This window comes from Macaca mulatta, chromosome 10 (genome assembly GCF_049350105.2).
Source record: "Macaca mulatta isolate MMU2019108-1 chromosome 10, T2T-MMU8v2.0, whole genome shotgun sequence".
Lineage (NCBI taxonomy): Eukaryota > Metazoa > Chordata > Mammalia > Primates > Cercopithecidae > Macaca > Macaca mulatta.
This window is the reverse complement of record NC_133415.1, coordinates 15631445-15652896: the sequence shown is the minus strand read 5'-3', so window position 1 is coordinate 15652896 and position 21452 is coordinate 15631445. Positions and strand designations below refer to the sequence as shown.

General features: G+C 41.5%; 1 protein-coding gene, 1 long non-coding RNA gene and 1 pseudogene across 38 annotated transcripts in view; all 3 read right to left on the bottom strand.

Moving 5' to 3' along the window:
- The window catches only part of RBFOX2 (RNA binding fox-1 homolog 2), a 295158-nt gene that overhangs the window by 145896 nt on the left and 127810 nt on the right, over positions 1 to 21452 (bottom strand). For 4 of the 37 annotated variants that reach the window (XM_077948085.1, XM_077948093.1, XM_077948094.1 and 1 more), the window contains exon 1: positions 12660 to 12910. In XM_077948085.1, the coding sequence (XP_077804211.1) occupies positions 12660 to 12674 (15 nt within the window). In that variant the 5' untranslated portion in view covers positions 12675 to 12910. 37 annotated transcript variants of the gene reach the window in all.
- Positions 15024 to 16501, bottom strand: LOC107000653 (NADH dehydrogenase [ubiquinone] 1 alpha subcomplex subunit 9, mitochondrial pseudogene; annotated as a pseudogene).
- LOC144331750 (uncharacterized) lies at positions 17354 to 20579 on the bottom strand. Its single transcript, XR_013399142.1, has 2 exons — positions 19821 to 20579; positions 17354 to 17997 (listed from the first exon to the last, which is right to left on the bottom strand). It is a non-coding gene; the product is annotated as an uncharacterized LOC144331750 (long non-coding RNA).

The following is a 21452-nucleotide window of genomic DNA, read 5'->3' as shown; positions in this document are numbered from 1 at the left end:
AACTTAATATATGTTAAAGAAAAAAAAAAAAAAAAAAAAGGAAAGGGTCCATTGGCCCCAGCTGGTACAACTTTCCTGGTTAGTTGAGAACTGAAGCCATAAGAGTGGATGAAAGAGAATCAAGAAGAGGTCAAAAGACTTGGCTCAAAATATTACAACTTTAAAACTGAGTACAAACTTTTAATGAGGTGGGAAGAAAATCAGGAAAGTATGATGTCCTGGAAGTCAAGTACCCAAGAAAGTGAATTAGAGAACGAAGTGATCAGTGATAGAATATTCTACAGATAGGTTAAGTAAGATGAGGGCTGAGACCAGACCACTAGATTTAGCAGCATGGAAGTTACTGGGCAACTTGGACAAGAGCCCTTTCAGTGGTGTGGCTGCAATAAAAACCTGGTTGCCTGGGTTTGAGAGGAGAACTGATATAATCAAATATAAACAACTCTACTGAGTTTTGCTTTAAAGGAAAAGAAATTCAGCAGTTGCTGACAAAGTGAGGTCAAGAGTATTATTTTTAAGTAAGCGAAAGAACAGCTTAACTGTATGCTGACAGGACTAAGCCAATAAAGATAGAAAACTTGATGATCCCAGAGAGAGGGGAGAGAATTGCTGGATCCATGTCCTAAACACACTAGCAGAGATAGGACCTAGTGTACAACTGGAGGGTTCACCTTATATAGGAAGGCAAATGCTTCATGGGTGAAGGGACAGTTTACTGATACTGATGAGAGAAAGTGGGTAAATATGGAGGTGGGAAATCCTCTCCTGATTGCTTCAGTTTTGCACATATCATCTGGTACTTATGACCTGTAAACAAAAGCCAAAAGAAGCAATTTAACAACAGCATGGCATTCTGGGAGCCTAGATGGCTCCCAGAATGGTATTAGGGCTCCTTTCTCACTTGCTCTATGGGTTTCTGTTCTCTAAAATCCTTGCAATCACTAAATGGCATAACTTTTTCTACAAAAGAAAGGCAGGGAACTAGGGGGCACAAAGGAGTCAATGATCCATATTGACTCTGAAATCTAGCAGGGCAAATGCTGAAAGTTCCTTGATTAAGTCTCAACACTGGGAAAAGAATTCTCCATGACTGCTGCCTTCATCTCTAGGCTCCTGCTTCCAACCTCTGAGTCATCTTTCCCTTTTGATGAAAGGTGGCATGTGTTAGCTGCTGAGCACTTTCTCAGCCTGCTTCCTGCCAGTAGAATGCTAGGGGTGTCCAACAGCCTCTTCATTTTGTACTGGTTCTTTTCCTGTTCAGTCCTTGCTACAGTGGATTTCCTGCAAATCTCACCACAATAGACAAAAGTTATACCCATAGATCTCTCCAAGAGGAACTCTTCTCTACCTCTCCTTGGGCTCCTGCTAGAAAGGCTAGAAGTCCTATTGTTTGACTGACAGCCTTTAGTGTGACTGAAGAGTACCCTAAGGCATTACCTTCTCAGGTCTTAACAAAAGGCTTTACAGGCACAGCCTCCGCTTTACCTTTAGACCACCATTCTCCCTGGAATGGGTCTTGAATTGATCTTTGGCATGTCTTAATTTCATCACCCTTTGCCAACCAGAAAGGCTGAGAATTTTCAAAATCATCAAGTTTTGGCTCCTTTTTTAACAGTGCTTCCCTCAATGTATTTATTTCCCCTCATACTTTAAGCAGCAAGAAGGAACCAGGGGGCATCTGCAATGTTTTGCTTAGAAGTTTACTTAGCTAGCTCTCTCAGTTCATGAAACACACTTTCTGCTTACCATAACTACAAACGATAATGTGGCTAAACTTTCAGCCACTACATAACAAGGATCCCCTTTCTTCCAGTTTCTTTTCTTTAAGACCTCGTGACAATCGCCTCAAAGTCCTGTATTTTACATTGTGTTCAAGGTACTCTAATTTTATACTAACACGCTCCTCAAAAGTCCACTGCCCTGTTCCAAAGTCACTCCCACAGTTTAGATGTTCACCAAAAAGCACCCCACTATTGGTACCAAAATCTGTAGTTCTCTCTCTTTTTTTTGGATGCAGGGTCTTGCTCTCTTGCTCAGGTTCTCCCTCTCAGCTTATTGCAGCTTAGACCTCCCAGGCTCAGGTGATTCTCCCACCTCAGCCTCCCAAGTAGCTGGACTACAGGTGCGCACCACCTCGCCTGGTTAATTTTTGTATTTTTAGTAGAGATGGGGTTTTGCTATGTTGCCCAGGCTGGTCTCAAACTCCCGGGCTCAAGCGATCCACCTGCCTCGGCCTCACAATGTGCTGAGATTACAGACGTGAGCCACCACACCCGGCCTAGTTATCTATTTCTATGTAACAATTCATTTTCAATCACTGTAGCTTAAAACAATATTTATTATCTCCGTTTATGTGGATCAGAAATCCAGCTGGGTAAGGTAAGTGCCTCTGGTTCAAGGACTCTCACAAGGCTGCAGTCAAGGTGTTGGCTGCGGCTGCAGTCATTAAGGCTTGACTATCGAGGATCCGCCACCAAACTCACTCACCCGGTTTTTGGCAGGCCACTAGCTATTAGGCCTAGACATCTTTGGCTCATGGGCCTTCCCACAGGGCTACTTAACAGTGTAGGGGCTCTGAGAGAAAGGTAGAGAGGGCAAACACCCAAGATAAAAGCCACAGTCTCTTTGTAACCAAATCTTGGAAGTGATATCTCATAGCTTTTTCCATATTCTATGCATTCAAAGTGAGTCACTAGGTCCAGCCTATAAGGGGAAGAGAATACACAGGGTATGAATATCAGGAGATGGGGATCACCAGGGACCATCTTAGATGCTGCCTATCATAGACCAGCTGAACGTATTACAATGTATTGGTTAAGAGTACTGACTCTGAAGCAAGACTGCACATTGAATCTTCCTTCTCTGCTGTAAGATGAAACAAGACAATAGTAATGAAAGCATCCTATCATAGGAGGCACTCGGGAATTTGTTTTCTTATCCCTTCCAATCCCAACTGCCTTTAACAATTGAAAATTTCTCCAGTTTGAATATTATCGGCAGATATCCAATATTACAGCAACTTGTTGAGCAACAAGCAAAAATGGTTTTGATTTTCAATGACTCCAAGAAACTTATTTTTAATAACCTTAATTTAATAAAATTAAACACAAAAATAAAAATAAATATCTAAAAATACTGAATTATAGCAGAGGAGAACATAGACACATTAACAATTGATCTTCCCAACACGTGCTCTGTCCCCCCACCCCTGCCCAGCCTTTGGCATCTACTGTACTGTTTAGTGAGACTTTCAGTCCCATCTTGCCAAAAAAAACATAATTTTTTTTACCTAATTGGCAATTTCAAGTACTGTACAAGAAGCAGAATAAATAGATCATTAAGAATATTTTTATGTGGATGTCAATTTATCTAAGAAATAATACTGAACAATTCTACTGGGAAATAATCATGCCCATTTTACAGATGAGACGCAAGAGCAGAAAGATCATGTGTCTAATACACAGCAGGCTAATGACTAGGCCAGGGACAGAAATGTAACTAGCATATGATGTGAAACACCATGAAACCACAGTCAGTTTCCTGATTTTCATGGACACAAGAATCTGGCCAGTGATTAAAGGGTTCACCTCACACTCAGGAAAAATAATTGGACAGTTATTTTAGGGAATGAAAGCTCAGTCTTTATTTATTTAACCTCTGAATCAATGGTCTATATTTAAACAAGCAAGTAAACACTATACAAGTTAATACACAATTAAGACAGTACAGAGCCTATAGATTTGGGTTAACTGAAACCCAAACCTAATTTTTTTTTTTTGAGACGGAGTCTTGCTCTGTCACCCAGGCTGGAGTGCAGTGGCACAATCTCGGCTCACTGCAAGCTCCGCCTCCCAGGTTCACGCCATTCTCCTGCCTCAGCCTCCCGAGTAGCTGGGACTACAGGCGCCCACCACCATGCCAGCTAATTTTTTGTATTTTTAGTAGAGACAGGGTTTCACCGTATAGCTAGGATGGTGTAGATCTCCTGACCTCATGATCTGCCTGCCTCGGCCTCCCAAAGTGCTGGGATTACAGGTGTGAGCCACCGCACCTGGCCCAAACCCATTATTGTAGTTGAACACTTTGCTACACAGACAGTTCATTATACCTAGAATATCCAATTAACTTCTCAACCAATATCTGTGGAATGTCTATTCTATGCTGGCCTTCAATTACAAGTAACATATGTTCTCTTATTTAATAATAGTAAAAGATGCTAAAAAAAAAAAAATTTGTGAAGCAGAGCACCAAGTTCTCACATTCAGAAAAAGATACTAATTCTAAACAGGAATGCAATGCTTTCAACTAGATTACAACTTTTAAAAGCAATATAGTCATGTGCTGCTTAATGCCAGGAACACATCCTGTGAAATGTGTTGTTAGGTGATTTCATAGTTGTGAGATCATCATAGAGTGTACTTACATAAACTCAGATAGCCTACTACACACCTAGGCTATACGGTATGTATGACCTATTCCTCTTAGGCTACAAACATGTACAGCATATGACTGCTGAATACTAGACTGTGGGCAATCGTAACACAATGGTATTTATGTATCTAAACACATAAAAAGGGACAGTAAAGATACCATTGTTATTTATACACTCTTAGGAAACCACCATAGGATTGAACTGCATTGACTGATGCGTTCAACTGTATTGATGAATGATGCGGTTCATAGCTAACTGAAACGTCTTTATGCGGTACATGACTGTACAGTTTTCTAGAACCAAGGAGAAAGGAGAGTTAGTGAAGTAAGACTACAGCTCCTAAAATAGATTTTTGTTGTTGTTGGGAAAAGGACCAGAGGAAATGTATCTTGGGCATTTAATCCTCCACCCTCCCTTTCCCACTTGTCAATATGTGTGCTTTGATCACGCTGCTTTTCTACTCCTCCAAACGAACAATTTAAAATCTACAATGAGTATTTACTTACTTGGTTCCGAATTTAGTCCTTAATTTATACATTTTACAACAAAGTTCCATATTCTGGTTTGAAACATGACCAAAAAGAGATAGTTAAATGTCACATTAAAACAAATAGTAAAGGCAGCTTTACTAAATAACCGAAGCTTACTATCTTTTAGCTTTCATGCATAAGACTTTCCTCTCTACTTAAAATCTTTATTTTCACTGTCAAACCCTGACCTCAAGGGCCTTTTACCTCATACCTGAACAACTACAATGGTAACTGTTCTCTATGCCTTCTCTGATCCCACCTCCTGCTCTTTCTTGCCCTCCCACGCCCTGGAAGTCATGAGCTATTCTCAGTAAACTCCTCTATATACTTGACCTCTCTTCTGTGAAATTCTCTTTACTCTTGATCTGAAGGAAACCTGACTGCCCCTGAGATTACTGTTGCTTCTACGGTAAACACTTTTCTCTTACCCATCACATACCTCAGCAGGGGCAAGCATCCACCTTACTCCCCATTACCATGCAGTTTTGGACCTTCCAGGTATCCTCTTCCTTCCTTCCCAATACTGCTTCCAAACTACTTCTCTTCCCTTCAGGCAAACTGCACCTATCACCTGCTAAATACAGCTCCCTGATTTCATCTCCATTGTTACTCTTATCACTCTGATAACTTCAGCAGCCACACAGATTCAACACTTTGGCCTTCTTGTTGAAATCTTTAGCACCAACTGTATTTTTCCACCATTTTACCTAAAGCCATTCACCTAGCATCATATTCTAACACAATCATCACCTATAAAAATTTCAAGTATTCTATTATCACACCATCAAGCATTTGCTTACAATAGTAGTTTGACCCCTGTGGCAATTCTCCAGCCTCCTTAAGATCTCTAGTTTACAGGTTGTTCGTTCCACTTTTCCACTATTACTCCTTCTCATGTTCTACTTCCCTCCTAAGCCAGTTTAGATCCTATGGCCCCATACTATACAGAGTCTTCTCCAAAAAATCTTAATTTCCTTGTCCTCTTTTCCCTTACTCTAACTTATTTGGTAGCTCCAACCATGTACTTACTTCTCTCCTGCATTTAAATAACAGAAGATCGCTGGATAAAACTCACACAACTGACTCGCCACCACATACATCAAATTTATGATCACAAATCTTAAGCCTACTTCATCTCTGTAGTAAATTTACTCCCCATTTTTTGAGATTACTATTTTATACCTTGCTTCACTCCTCAAATCTGCAATACAGTAGTCATGTGTCACTTAACAGGAATGTGTTCTGAGAAATGCATCACTGAGCAATTTCATTGTGTGAGAACATCAAAGTGTGCTTACACCAACCTAGATGGTCTAGTCTACTACATACCTAGGCTATACAATACAGCCCATTGCTCTAGGCTATTGTCTTGGTCCATTTAATGTCGCTATAAAGGAATACCTGAGGCTGTGTAATTTATAAAGAAAAGAGGTTTATTTGGCTCACAGTTCTGCAGGTTGTGCAAGAAGTGTGGCACTGGCACCTGCATCTGGTGAGGTTCTCTGGCTGCCTCCACTCATGGCAGAAAGGGAAGGGGGGCTGAAGTCACCAATGACCTCCATATTGCTAAACTCAGGCTTCTGCCCTCATCGTTCCACCAAAATAACCTTTGCTAAAGTCACCAATGACCTCCATATTGCTAAACCCAAGGACGGTTTTCAGTGCCTTGCCGTAATCTCTTATCTTGATTTCCTAATGTCCTGGTTTTCCTCCTTAAGAATAAGGTCTCCAAAACCTAGTTCCTTGCTTCCTCTGAAAATCTTGGCCAGGCACACTGACTAAGGCCTGTAATCCCACCATTCTGGGAGGCCGAGGCGGGCAGATCTCTACAAGTCGGGAGTTCAAGACCAGCCTGGCCAACATGGTGAAACTCCGTCTCCATAAAAACTACAAAAATTAGCCAGGCATGGTGAGGGTGCCTATAATCCCAGCTGTTTGAAGGCTGAGGCAGGAGAATCGCTTGAATCCAGGATGCAAAGGGTGCAGTGAGCCAAGGTCATGCCACTGTGCTCCAGGTTGGGTAAAAGAGCAAGACTCCGTCTCAAAAAGGAAAAGAAAAGAAAATTCATTCTTCTCCAGGCATTAACTTCTCTTCTTGCTCTACATTCCTCCCTAGACCATTATCATTTTAAGCCATTATGAGACCCGCTTGGGGCATGCAGACTTCTCACAATAGAGGAAAGCCTCTATCTTTCCTTCTGTTTCCAGACTTAGGTGGCCATGTAAGCAATATTTCCTCTTGAACATCTCAAAGTTACCCAAGTACTAAATCCAAAACCAAACCCATGATCCCTTTCATCTTCTCTCCTACAAAAACCTGGTCCTCTTCTGAATTACAACATCCTGTCAATTTTACCTTCTGAATCTCTCAATACAGCTCCGCTTCCCTCTAGCCCATTCTAGCATGACCTTCCCTGTCACTCAGACTCTTACATGACAATCACCTAACTTCTCTCTGCACTTTTACTCTCCTCTAATCTGTGTAGGTATCTTTTTAAAAAACAAATCTAATTATAAACTTCACTTCACCCTACTCCCAATCCTACTTATAATCTTTTAATGGCTTTTCACTGTCAAGTACCATACCTATCATGGTATCTGATCTTAAATGTTATCCGAACTTAGCCTGATCTTAAATGTTATCTGAACTGAGCCGTTGTCTACATTTTGTGATAATTCAACTTACTATTAAGTCTAGTTCTCTAATTGTATAGAGCAACTAGAGTGACAAAGTAGTGATAAAAAGCACTAAATGACTAACGTGAAACCTGAACAATAAGGTGTTGTTGTTACCTTATTTTTGTTTCACACAAAAGAACTTCCAGAAACTTTCACAGGTTATCTCAATAATCTCTTGGTCCCATTTTAAAGATTAGGAAACATGCTAGAAAGATGATACACTGACAAATGGCACAACTAAGACCTAAAACTGTATCTTTTGACTCAAAGTCTGTGATTTCCAAGTTTTAGGATAAAGCCACTAGTCACTCGCTACTTCATTTCTAAAATGGCTGATATGCATTTTTCTAAGATTATTCCATGAATGTTCCTAAGAATACATCTTTTTCATAACCTGAAAAATCAAGGTATATGCAGTTAAGTAATTGTCTCAAGTAACGAAGGGGGAAGAAAGCAGAATTCAGGTTTCCTTATTTTCATTTCTCTACTCTAGCCTTGTGCCATGCTGAATGGTAGTACAGGTAGTGTCCCTCACCTGTGGGAAATATCTTCCAAGACCCCCAAGTAGATGCCTGAAACTTTGGGTAGTACTGAATTCTATATATACTATGATAAAGTTTAATTTGTACATTAGGCACAGTAAGAGATTAAGGATAACTAATAACAAAATTGAATATACTATAATAAAAGTTACATGAATGTGGTTTCTTTATCTCTCTCAATACTTTTGGAAAGTGATTGACCTTGGGTAACTAGAGCTACAGAAAGTGAAGCCATGAATAACGGGGACTACTATACTGATAAACTGGACACCACTGAACAAATACAAAATGAGGTTAATTGTGGTATAGCAAGTTTTAGGGATGGACAAACCACAGTTCAAATTCTAACTCTGATAACTGCAAACTGTATAACTTTGCAAGTTACTGAAATATCTGCTTTCTCATCTGAAAAATGAAGATAATAGCTAACACCCAGGTGCACTGAGGACTAAATGTTATCATTCAATAGTTTAAAATAAAATTAAATAAAATAAAACAAAAAAAAAATCAGATTCTCCCAAAAGAAGCTAGTGTAAAATGAAATAAGAGCCATAGTTTTTAAAAGATGAGATTGAGTTTCCAGGTCTGCCATTTACTGCTTGTCACATACTCTCTCATAGTTGCTTTCCTCACCTGTACAATAGAGATAATGATACTTAGTCCTTAGCAATGTTGTGAGGATGAAATAGCACATAAAAGAACTTCACTTATATGTGTTAATTGAATAGCATACAAAAATCATTATTATCTATGTACACAGATTTGAATAGCGTACAAAAATCATTATTATCTGTGTACACTGATTCTCTGCCATGGTGTTATAAATTTGTTAAGGGCACACTATGTCTTCGCTCTATTGCCCAGGCTAGAAAGCAGAGGCGCAATCTCAGCTCACTGCAACCTCCGCCTCCTGGGTTCAAGGGATTCTCCTGCCTCAGCCTCCTGAGTAGCTGGGATTACAGTTGCGTGCCATCACGCCCAGCTAATTTTTTGTATTTTTAGTAGAGATGGGGTTTCACCATGTTTGCCAGGATGGTCTCGATCTCCTGACCTCATGATCTGCCCACCCTGGCCTTCCAAAGTGCTGGGATGACAGGTGTGAGCCACTAAGGCCGGCCAGGGCGCACTATGTCTTTAATCATCTTTGTATTTGCAACAGCTGGTTCTACCCATTATGGGCATTCATTAAATGTTGGCTGAACTGATTTATTAAGAAGACAGAATTGATCTATGATAAAACAACAGTTCAAAATAAAATCCAGAAGTTCATCCACATAGAGCATGAGTAAGAGAGTGCCTGGTGCCTGTCCAGCTAAGACTGCTCAGACAGGGAGAACATATCCTGTTTTCTGGTAATTTAAGTAAGTGGTCTATAATTATGTTTATTGGATATAAATTATACAAATCAAACAAGTAAGTTCCCTCAGTACAGGAATCATATCTGTCTGTCTGTCTCTTCCTCTCCCTGTTTTTGATGATGGCGATGACAGAGGGAGAATAAATGACACAATGAATGCTTAATAGTACTGTATACCTCAAAAAAAAAAAAAGTTTACAACAAACAGTGGGGATTTTCTCCATCAGGAGGCAACCTTAACAAGGGCTCCCAAGCCATGAGTACTTAACATACAAATTAAGCAGGAAAATATTTCACAAAAAACTAGTTTGTGTTTATCAAAGTTCTCCCTATACGAATTCAAAGATACCCTCAACATGACAGAGAAAACACTTGGGATGGTGAGTAGTCTGTCTATGCAAATGTTCAAAGCAAAAAGTTGGCTTGTACTAGTTATTTACCGAGCATCTATTGTGGGCCATTCACCATGTTAAGTATGTTTCACAGATTATCTCAAATCTTCACAACAATCCTGAGTGCTACTATTTTCCCTATATGACAAATGAAACTGAGGCTCAGAGAGGTTAAGTAACTTGTTAACAGTCAAACACTTGGAAATGGCAGAGGTGGGATTTAGACCTAGTGAAGTTTCTGAAACCCATATTCTTTTCACCACCTCAGGCTGCCAACTGACGCTACCAAATTCACTAAAAAAGAGGATGACTCAACAGGAAAGCGGGGAGAAAATCTGGCAAAGAAGTATAGAGAGAGCACAAGATAGCATTCTATCTCAGAGTTCTAGACACACGGGAGCAAATTAATGAGCTGCATCTAACTACACAAATGAAAATGCCTGGATAACCTATAACTTTTACTCCTAAAAATGTCTATCTGCACCAATTCAGAGGTACTGACAACTAAACACAGCCCAGTAATTTTTCTAGAATACTCAGAAAGGGTGCCTTTGACCCATTACTGATACCAAACCAAGCAAGCAATGGAGGTGATACATGTATGTTTGACAGTTTTCTCTGTTCACCTGGACCTAAACATCCTTGTGGAACTGGACATTTTTCAGGCATATCTACTGCTACATAAAATTCACTTCACAGAATTTCAGAATAAGAAGAGGTTCAGTTCAATCATCTTATGGATGTGGAAACTGAGTCTCAAAATAGTCAAATGACTGCCGAAAGTCACATGGCTTGGTACTGGCTAAACCTCCACTAAAACGCTCATCTCCTATTCCTAGTCCACAGCAGCTCCTCTGTGCCTCCCACTGAATGCGTGACCAGCCAGGTTTCCTTCTACGTATCTGGGCATTATTCGCTATGGCTCCTTCTGCACGTCCTCAATAAAGTAAACAAAGGCACTGGGCTAGATGAGACAAATAGTAAAAGAGATAGAGCTGACCTGCTTTTTGCCCTCTAGGCAGTGCTACCCAAGCCTTCAGGTGTCATGGCACACATAGGAAATATTTTTTATAGCACAAAGTGGTAAACAAATTAGGGAGAACATGATCAAAGTGACCAGGGGATTCCCAAGCCCCAGCTGGCTGCTCCAAGGGTTGTGGGGTATAGTAATCTTGGCATATTTTTATCTCAATCTGGCATCAGGCCAGAAGCTCTATTCCAGGGTTAATAAGTAAAAAATCAATTGAGATAAATATACAAATAACTGTAACGTAAACACAAAGGAAATAACTAAGGAGACTGTCACTGTCTGCTTTCATCAAACATAAGTGAGTGAAAATGAGATTAATTCAACTTGCTTCCTTTCATAACTCCTCTTCCAAACAAATCAAAAGACAGAACAGCCCATCCTTCAGGTCAACAGGGCTGATCAATCCCACCCACAAGGCTGCAAAGAGCCTGCACAGATGACTAGTTTACAGGGAGGCAAAAACTACTCAATGCACATTAGTGTGTCAGAAAAGTTCCGAGCTCTTACAAAGACTACACAAAAAATCAATAGAGGAGAGAAAATAATATTTCAAGGTCATATTCAAACATGAAGGGAGAAGCACGAAAAGCAGCCCCTCCCAACACACACATATATACATATACGTCTTCTGTGAACAAGCTCCATCTCTCCAAACGCAGTTAAAATTTGCTTTCTGATAATTTATAAATTTAGCCTGCGTTAGCCAAGTAGGTTCCTGCAATTCCAGACATCTGGGCTGAAGGGCAAAGGGCAAAGGGAAACTTTCAAAAAGCTGGCTAGTAGCCAAGGGCATCACATCTAGTAGGCTCCCTTAGCAACACACAACAGCTGTTTGCTCGAGAGACATACTGCCATCTTTGCAATGGACTATAAGATGTTCTTGTCTTAACAACTAAAAATTGCAGGCGGGTGCGGGGAGCAGTTTCTGTATTATTTCCTCTGACATTCCTCTAAAAGTTGTCACATATCATAATTTACAAACTTCTCCAGTTCTAGAAAGTTTTCCTCCATCCCAAACTACAATGCTACAATTAATGGTAAATTACAATAATAGAAGGTACTACATTCCTGGCAAACATAAAATGCTTTATAATGTCTGATTATTAATTACTATTCTAACTGCTATAGACTTGATTTCTAACTATGGGCAAGTCACTCTTTGTGACTTAATTACTTTCCTCATACAATTTTAATAACAGTAGTGAGTGACCTACTTCACAAGACTACTGTGAAGGATAGTAATAATTAATAGATAAAAGCTTATGAAAGCTTATTCCTAATTAATAATCATGCCACCTATTGGCTCTCAATATCTAAAGACATGGCTTATGAAGGTCAGTACCCCCAAAACAAAACACAAGTCGATCCTGAGCCACCAGGAAGACTGCAGTTCCTGAAGCAACCAGCTCACTTCACCTGCCCCACTTGCCTTCTCTAAACCTACCAAGCCCAGGGGATGGTACTGTGCAGGGAGTTCAGCCCTTGCACCTAAGTCTGACAAGATAAATAACATAGGGGGAGGAAATAAACAATGTCACAATCACTGCTAGGTTTTAAAAACCTAACACCTTGGAACAGAAGGGGATGTGGCAGTCTGTGTTCTATGGGGAGGCCATTTGTGCAACAGCAGAACCTCGCAGCTTTCCACTCCTTATATGTGCAAGTGCAAACCCTCACCCACAGCACTCTGTACTCACCCAGAGGTACATCATGTCAGATCGGGCTGCTCAAACTCAGCGGTCAGTGGATCCTGGACTGCAAAAAAGGCACTTCAGCGAACCGTAGGAAAGAAGATGCCAGAACTGGGGGGCAAGGGTTTGAGGTGGGGAGAAACCCCCCAAAATCACTTGAGTTAAAAAATCCTAAAAAAAAAAAAAAAGACTGGTCTCCTCCCCCCTCCTCTCCAGCTGACTGTTCTGTTGTTCTCTCTCCTCCCTCTCACCCTCCCTCCGTCCCTCCGTCCCTCCCTCTCTCTCTCCCTCTCTCTCTGTTTCTCTCTCTCTCTCTTTCTCTCTCTCTCTCTCTCTCTCTGGGAGTTCCCAGCCCTGAGTATCTGAACTAGAGTGTACAGCACACTCGCTCTGTATTTGCCTTCAGGGAATCTCTCTCTGTAATTCTACTTCTAGAAACACAATCACCACTCACAAAGATTATTGCAAAAGACAGGGATGGGTGGGGTCAGTTATAAACCACCAGCACCAGTTTCTAGTGCTAGATATACATTAGTTTAAGATGAGTTCTTTAAACATGAATGAAGCAATCAAAAATCTCTGCCCTCTAAGATCCAGGTGAGTGAGCCAAGCTTTCCCTCTGCCCCAACTGTGGAGCCCCTTGCAGAAGCCAAGCACACACACAGAACCTGCTCAGAGCCCACATTCCTTTCTCACAATGTCTGCTGGACACCACTATTCTTTATGTCATTTCACCACTAATAATTCTTAATCTTACAAGATTTTAAAACACAAGAAAACTTAAGATATAAAACTGAATAGGCTTTTCATCTTTTTTATTACTACTGCCCTAGTTCAGATCAACATAGCCGGGCTTCTGAAAGAGTCAAGTGGATCATGAGCTCCTAGCATGGTACAGACACTTTACTCACCACGTAGGCAGGCTAAGGTACACGGCCTGGGTGTCAATTCTAGATCTACAAGTAATATCATTATGGCCTGGGGAAAGTTTCCAGCCTGTCCAGGCTTCTGTTTCCTCAACCAAAAAATAGGTATAATACTCCTTTCAGAGGTGTTGGAATGATATAACTACATAAACGGTCTGCCATGTTCCTGGTGACCATGTTTTCTAATTTCAGTTCAGTTCAAACATTTATTAAGTGCCTCCTATTGCCAGGCAAGTTTTTATTCATTATGCCCAGTGGTGAACAAGTATTATCAAATCACCTGTCCTAATGGTTTTTATTCAGAAAATCACGTAATTATCCCCCATATTCTAATGCCAATGTCAAGGCCCATGTTCCTTGCTTCCCTGAGCCATTTCTCCATGTTCAAATCCAAAAGCACACCCCAGCTGTGAGTGAGCTCTCCTTTCTCTGTGGGGCCTGGTGTTTGTAACATGGCACTGACCACCTCTGCGGGCTACTTCTCCAAGTATTCCTATAGCAAACCACTTCTCCTTTGCACATCTTCCTTGGTGGAGACCTAACATCTCGTCTTGACTCATCTATTTTTGGCCATGGAGTCTTTTGCATAGTACCTAGCACATAGTAGGTGCAAAAAACATTCTCAAAGGGTAATAGGTTTTGAGGAATATTCCACTCCTTCCCACTTATTAAAGAAAAAACAAAAAATAAAAAATAAATAAAATAAATAAAAAGCAAATAAAAACCACCTTTCAGCTGCCTCAGGGTTTTGGCTCCCCCTCAGACATGTTGAAACAGCTCCTTCCTGCTTATAAAATCTCCAAGTAAGGTCTACAAGTCTCACACTCAAGGTAGGCCCCATGCAGGTACTTTCACTCTCCCTACCTAATATTCCCACTGTGCGTGCTCTGGGCTTAGTTACCCGCCGTAGTGGGGTTTCTTCCTCTTAGGGTAGAAATAGAATCACTTTTCCTTTTCTTCCACACTGAACGCATGCTTTCCGCAGAAGAACCTTTTCTCTCCTCCCACCTTAAACTGCCAGCTCACTTAAACTTGGAGAGGTGGGGCAGGTATTCTTCTTGGCCCCACCCGAACCTTTTCTTTTTCTCTACAGAGAACCTCTCTGCTTCTTCTGAAGGCAAGATTACCACATTTCTAGTACAAAAGAGGAGAAAGAACTTCCAAGACTGAAACTGAGACAGCCCGTTTTCTAAATAAAAAAGAAAAATAAATCTTGACTTCCCATAAAATGTTACTTAGACTCTTTTACATGTCCATAATCAGTTTTTAAACACAATTTCCCTCTCTAGTTTCACAGCTCATGCCCTAAATCTTAAGTCACCAACACTCCCTATACTATACTCTAAATAACTATATTAAAATTACACTGACAAGAGATTCATTTTTTCGAACTCTTTGAAGAGTCTGTTATTACTCGACACTCATTCTTTTTTTTTTAAACCTCAATGGTGAAATCCTATTCACTGTGTACAGGATTCTCTAAAGAGACCACCTGGCTAGGTGCTCAAACCACATGGGCTGACCCAAAAGACACCAAAACCAAGAGTTACTCAGGAGGCACTAAATGGTGACGGTCTTGGCCGGTTTCACATCCTCAATTTCAGCAGCCAGCCAGCAGTAAGTGCGCTGACGCCGCAGCACCTCGATGGCCTTGAGTTCCAGTGGTGGTGCCTGAATACCAAGGTCTTCTAAGCTGGGCAGGTGAGACAATGTCACGTCTGTGATGTGAATCCGCTCCACTTTATCCCTTGTTGTCCAGGGCTCAAATGGGCTTATTTCAAAGTCTCTTGCTACCCACTGATAGGCAAAACGTGGCAAGGGGTACGGGAGGAAGAGTCTGTGAGCTACAGCAAAGATGTACTTCACCAGGTCAAAGAGGAGGTACCCATCTGGCCCAATGAAAGCAAAGGTTTTCCCACGGGCATCAGGATCCTTAACTGCATTAACAATTCCTTTGGATACATCTACGACATAGCGGTTGTTTAACTGCCTTCCAGCCCAAGGAAACAAGGGGTATAGCACCAAACCAACACATATTTGCAAAATAATTAAGGAATCTATCCTCTCTTCCAAAGATGTCCAACAGCTTTATGATAATGGCTTCTGGAAATGCATCTCTCACTGCTTTCTCTCCAACAGCCTTATTTCTCAAATACCTAGAAGAGCTTTTAATATTCGCATTCAGATGCGAAACATGAATGAATTTTCCAACTTCGACTTCCTTGGACACCTGAGCAATTGCTTGGGGGATCTTCACAAAAACATCCTCAAAATCAAAGTTTTTGATTTCCCAGTCTCATCCAACAAGATTGATGACCACATTGCTGTGTTCCACTACTCGTCGGATAGAATCTTTATCTCCCGCGTCCCATTCCAGAAACAGAAGCTAGCCCAGGTCACCCATGGGACGAAGGTGCATGATGTCATACGTATCACACCAATAGGGAATGATCACCTGTGACCCCATACGTCCAAGGTGGTTGACAACACATTGGCCCAGGAATCCTGTTGCTCCAAACACAGTGGCCACAATCCCACTGACTGAGGAACGTCCACCTCATGAGGTATGAGGGCATGATGAAGCTGGCAATGGAGTGGGCCGTGACACACAGATGTGGCTATTGCAGTAATGGCAGAACATGACATTGGCAGGGCCCGGGAACCCAGGATTGTGCAGCAGCCACCATCTTCTCCCACAATTCTTTTTTTGTTTTCTTTTTTGTTTTTTTTGTTTTTTGTTTTTTGAGACAGGTCTCACTCTGTAGCCCAGAGGCTGCAGTGCAGCGGCGTGATCGCAGCTCATCGCAACCTCTGCCTCCCAGGCTCAAGTGATCCTCCCACCTCAGACTCCAGAGTAGCTGGGACCACAGGCGCACGCCACCATGCCTGGCTAATTTTGTTGTATTTTTGGTAGAGACGGGGTTTCACTATGTTGCCCAGGTTGGTCTCAAACTCCTGACCTCAAGTGATCCACCTGCCTGGGCCTCCCAAAGTGTGGGATTACAGTCATGAGCCACCATGACCACTGGCAGTCATTCATTCTCAACCAAGTATCAATAAAATAAATATAATGAAATTCTGGATCTTCATACTGTAACTTTATAGTGTTATCTTTTAATCAAGTTTGGGATAGGATAAAGATAAAAGGTTGGGCACGGTGGCTCACGTCTATAATCCCAACACTTTGGGAGGTCGAGGCGGGCAGATCACCTGAGGTCGAGACCAGCCTAACCAACATAAGAAACCCTGTCTCTACTAAAAATACAAAAATTAGCTGGGCATGGTGGCGCATGCCTGTAATCCCAGCTACTCAGGAGCCTGAGGCAGGAGAATTGCTTGAACTCGGGAAGCAGAGGTTGTGGTGAGCCGAGATCCAGTCATCGCACTCCAGCCTGAGCAATGAGAGCAAAACTCTGTCTCTAAAATAAAATAAAATAAAGATAAAACACATACCCTGCAGCAAAGCTGGAGAAAAATACCAAGAAAAGAAACCCTCAAAATAAAGAAAAGTTTAAATATGTCACAAAAACTCTGAAAACTACCTCTAAAACTCCCATGGGTGGAACCATCATAAACTTTTTTGGAACCACAGGAAGGGCTTGTAAATTCCTATTGTAAATGCATCCATTCCTTTTCTGATTATAATCTTTAAAATTAGGTGGTCAGTCTGGTTAGAAATAAAACTCTTCTGTACGTTTCCTTTATAAATACATACAAAAACCAAAAACCCACAGGGAAGCTATCTTTTTTATTCATGCTCCTGCATGTTCACATTTTTCTACCTTTAAAAAAAAGGAAAAAAAAAAAAAAACCAAGAAAGAAAAAAAGGGGAACAAAGTGGCAGGAGAAGAAACAAATTTCTTTCCAATTATCAAAGTCAAATAAGGAAAGCTATGCTTTGTAACTATGTACAATTCACATTAAGAGACAAAAAGGTGTAAAAACTCTACACTATAAAGAGACTCTAAAAAGAATCATCCAGAGATTAAGATGCCTACACACTTCATTCTATCAGGAGAGCATGTTATCAGACTTTGTGACTGATAGCTTATCACACTGTCTGTGAGTTCAGAGGAGAGAATGTGTCCATTTGAGCACTGAAGAAAGTCTTCTGAGGAGGGCCCACGAGGAAGTTTCTGACATGCTTGCTTCTGAGAAAGAAAAATCAGATAATCTGGGACAGCAATATGAGTATTGCCAATAATTCCAACCTTGCACCCTGAATTCCTACATCTCAAAAATGCTGGATTTTGTAATGTGAGTCTTGTGGGCAGAAAGGGTTTGGAGCCACATTTTAGATTCTCTGCCTCTGACTCCAACAATTCAAGAGGCTACTTGTTTTGTTTGTTTTTGAGATGGAGTCTCACTCTGTGACCCAGGTTGGAGTGCAGTGGCATGATCTCAGCTCACTGCAACCTCTGCCTCCCGGGTTCAAGTGATTCTCCTGTCTCAGTCTCCCAAGTAGCTGGGATTACAGGCGCCCGCCACCACACCCAGCTATTTTTGTATTTTTAGTAGAGACCGGGTTTCACCATGTTGGCCAGGCTGGGAGGCTACTTGTTTTACACGAGTTTCTCTGTGGTTATAAGAGGATAGTGGGGGGAAGTAGGTATACCGGGGGAGCTAGCACAATTTCTCAAAAATGTACCTGAAAAATCAAGCACTAAAAATTTTTCATAAGAAATCTGAGGCAACCCTCTATACATAGTTTATATTCCTATCACTTCCTGGACTGGTAGAGACAATACAGACTCACCAAAACAACACCGAGCTAGAGAAATGAGATGTATGAGTATTGTCTATGAATCTGACTAAAAGAAAAAAAAAAAAGCTGAAAGAATGAGGCTCTTTTTCCCTCACTTCCTCTCAGCTTAAAATAGCAGGGATTCCCACAGGGCAATCTCTAATAGAATTCTGCTACTCAAATGTGACACATGGACCAGCATCAGCAGAATGAGCATCAACTGGAAACTCCTTAGATTTGAAGAATCTCAGGCCCCACCCTAGACTTACAAAATCAAAATCAAATGATAACAAAAGCCCCAGGTAATTCTCAGGCACACTGAAATCTGATAAGCTGGTCTAGACAGAGGCACTGGCCACATGCAGCAGTAGAGACTCATGGGAGAAGGGGTAGATATGGCTGCCACTTTCCAGTTAGAGGATGTAAGCCACCGTGGAAGACAAAACAGTGAACATTCCTACTTGCTGATTTCAATAAAACACCACCAGCAGCTACTATTTACTCAGAGCATATTATGTGCCACAACTTTGCATGCATTATCTCATTGCATCTTCACAATACCTCTGTAAGATAGGCCCTATTATCTTTTTCACAGATCAAAGGAAATTGAGGTTCAAAGTGGTAACATAATACACTCATGGTCTCACAGCTAGTGAATAAAGAGCCAAAAGTTCAACGTTGGTTTTTAAGACTCCAAGATCGTTTCCACTAAACCATACCTATTCACTGACAAAACTGAATCAAGACTGGAAGAAATCACTGAAAAACTTACCTTGGATATAACCCTGCACTCTACCTCTGCCCATTACCAAGACTTTAAATAACAAATGAAGCCAGGTGTGGTCGTGTTAGCCTGTAATCCTAGCTTCTCAGGAGGCTGAGGTGGGAGGTTTGATTGAGCCCAGGAGTTTGAGACCAGCCTGGGCAACATAGTAAAACCCTCATCTCAAGAAAAAAGTAAACAACAACAACAAATGACAGAGATAGGGTTTGGGAGTTGGTGTACACATACTGTACATGTGCACTGGCCAAAACACTGCTACTACTGACGTCATTAAGAGAACAGACCCAGAAACTTCTGTGAATAGTGGTTACCTTCTATAATGTCTAAACTAAGCTCTAGATGTATACATGGAGAAAGGGGTCCATCTCAAAATTAGCCTCTTGGGAAAGGCAAATAAGTGATTTGTTAGAGCTCTTACTCCTAGTTATTAGGAAACCCAGAGCTACTATCCCTAAAACAGAAAACTGCATTATCTTGACTGGGCACGGTGGCTCACACCCATAATCCCAGCAATTTGGGAGGCTGAGGCAGGTGGATCACTTGAAGTCTGGAGTTCAAGACCAGCTTGATAAACCCTGTCTCTGCTGAAAATACAAACATTAGCCAGGTGTGGTGGTAAATCTGTAGTCTCAGCTACTCAGGAGGCTGAGGCAGGAGAATCGCTTGAACCCTAGAGGCAGAGGTTGCAGTCAGCTGAGATTGCACCACTGCACTCCAGCCTGGGCCATAGAGTGAGACTCTGTCTCACAAAAAAAAAAAAAAGAAAGAAAAGAAAGCTGCATTATCTTAAAAGACTCATCTTTCTTTATTATGTTTCAATTATACTCTCAAAGAACTTCCCTTACTTCTAACTAACTTTCTCTGGTATCCCCTCCCTACAATTTTTGACCTCATGAAGTCCTACCATCCCAACCACTTTTTCATTACCTACCCACTCCGGTTCTGCACCCACTTTGTCCAATTTTGATGCTGTGTTCCATAATTACAATCTCTCCCTTGCAAATACCCTCAATCATTTGTCCTCTCCATCAGTGCCATCTGACAAAACTCCAATCCCGGTTAAATCCAATTGTCTGCCTTTTCTAGTGCCTGTGCCCAATCAGCTGAATGTTGCTGAAGAAAAATCACACAACCAAGCTGACTGACTTCACTATATATTCATGATCACAAACCTCAAATGGACACTCAACGATGCCAAGCAATCCACCAAAGCTGCCCTTGAAAGCTTTCCTACTCCCCAAAATGACTATTTCTTGCTTCTCCTCAAACCTCTCTCATTCGCTCTTCACCACCTACTCTCAGCTAATTTTCTTATTGTATTTTTTTGTCTGTTTGTTTTGAGACAGGATCTCACTCTGTTGCCCAGGCTGGAGTGCAGTGGCGGCATCGTGGCTCACTGCAGCCTTGACCTCCTGGGCTCAAACTATTTCAAACTATTCTCCCACGTCAGCCTCCCAAGTGGCTGGGATACAAGCACATGCCACCACTCCAGCTAAAAAAAAAAAAAAAAATTAGAGAAGGGGCGGGTCTCACTATGTTGCCCAGACTAGTCTTGAACTCCTGGGTTCAAGCAATCCTCCTGCCCCAACCTCCCAAAATGCTGGGATTACAGCCATGAGCCACTATACACAACCTCTTAGCTAATTTTCTGCCACTACACACAACCTCTTAGCTAATTTTCTATCTAAGTATGTAATTTTAAATGAGAAGCATTCAGACAGTATCTTCTTACCACTAAATCTAATGTCCTATAGTAAGTAAATGATTAAATGAACCCTAACTTTTTAAAGTTCTCCTTTGACCCCTCATCTCTCTCCAGCTACCTGCTATTTCCCTGCTCACCACTTCAGGGTAAATTGTCTTGAAAAAGTTGTTGGCTGTACCTGTCTCAATTTTTTCACCTCTCATATTCTTCAGTCTACTCAAAACAAAGTTTCCAAGCCCTCCACTCCATTAAATCGATTTATCAAGGTCTACTACTTCCCCATTTATCTGACCTCTTAGCAGGATTCAACAAAGCTGACAACCTTCTTTTTTTTTTTTTTTTTTTTTTTTTTGAGACGGAGTCTGGCTCTGTCACCCAGGCTGGAGTGCTGTGGCCGGATCTCAGCTCACTGCAAGCTCCGCCTCCCGGGTTCACGCCATTCTCCTGCCTCAGCCTCCCGAGTAGCTGGGACTACAGGCGCCCGCCACCTCGCCCGGCTAGTTTTTTGTATTTTTTAGTAGAGACGGGGTTTCACCGTGTTAGCCAGGATGGTCTCGATCTCCTGACCTCGTGATCCGCCCGTCTCGGCCTCCCAAAGTGCTGGGATTACAGGCTTGAGCCACCGCGCCCGGCCAGCTGA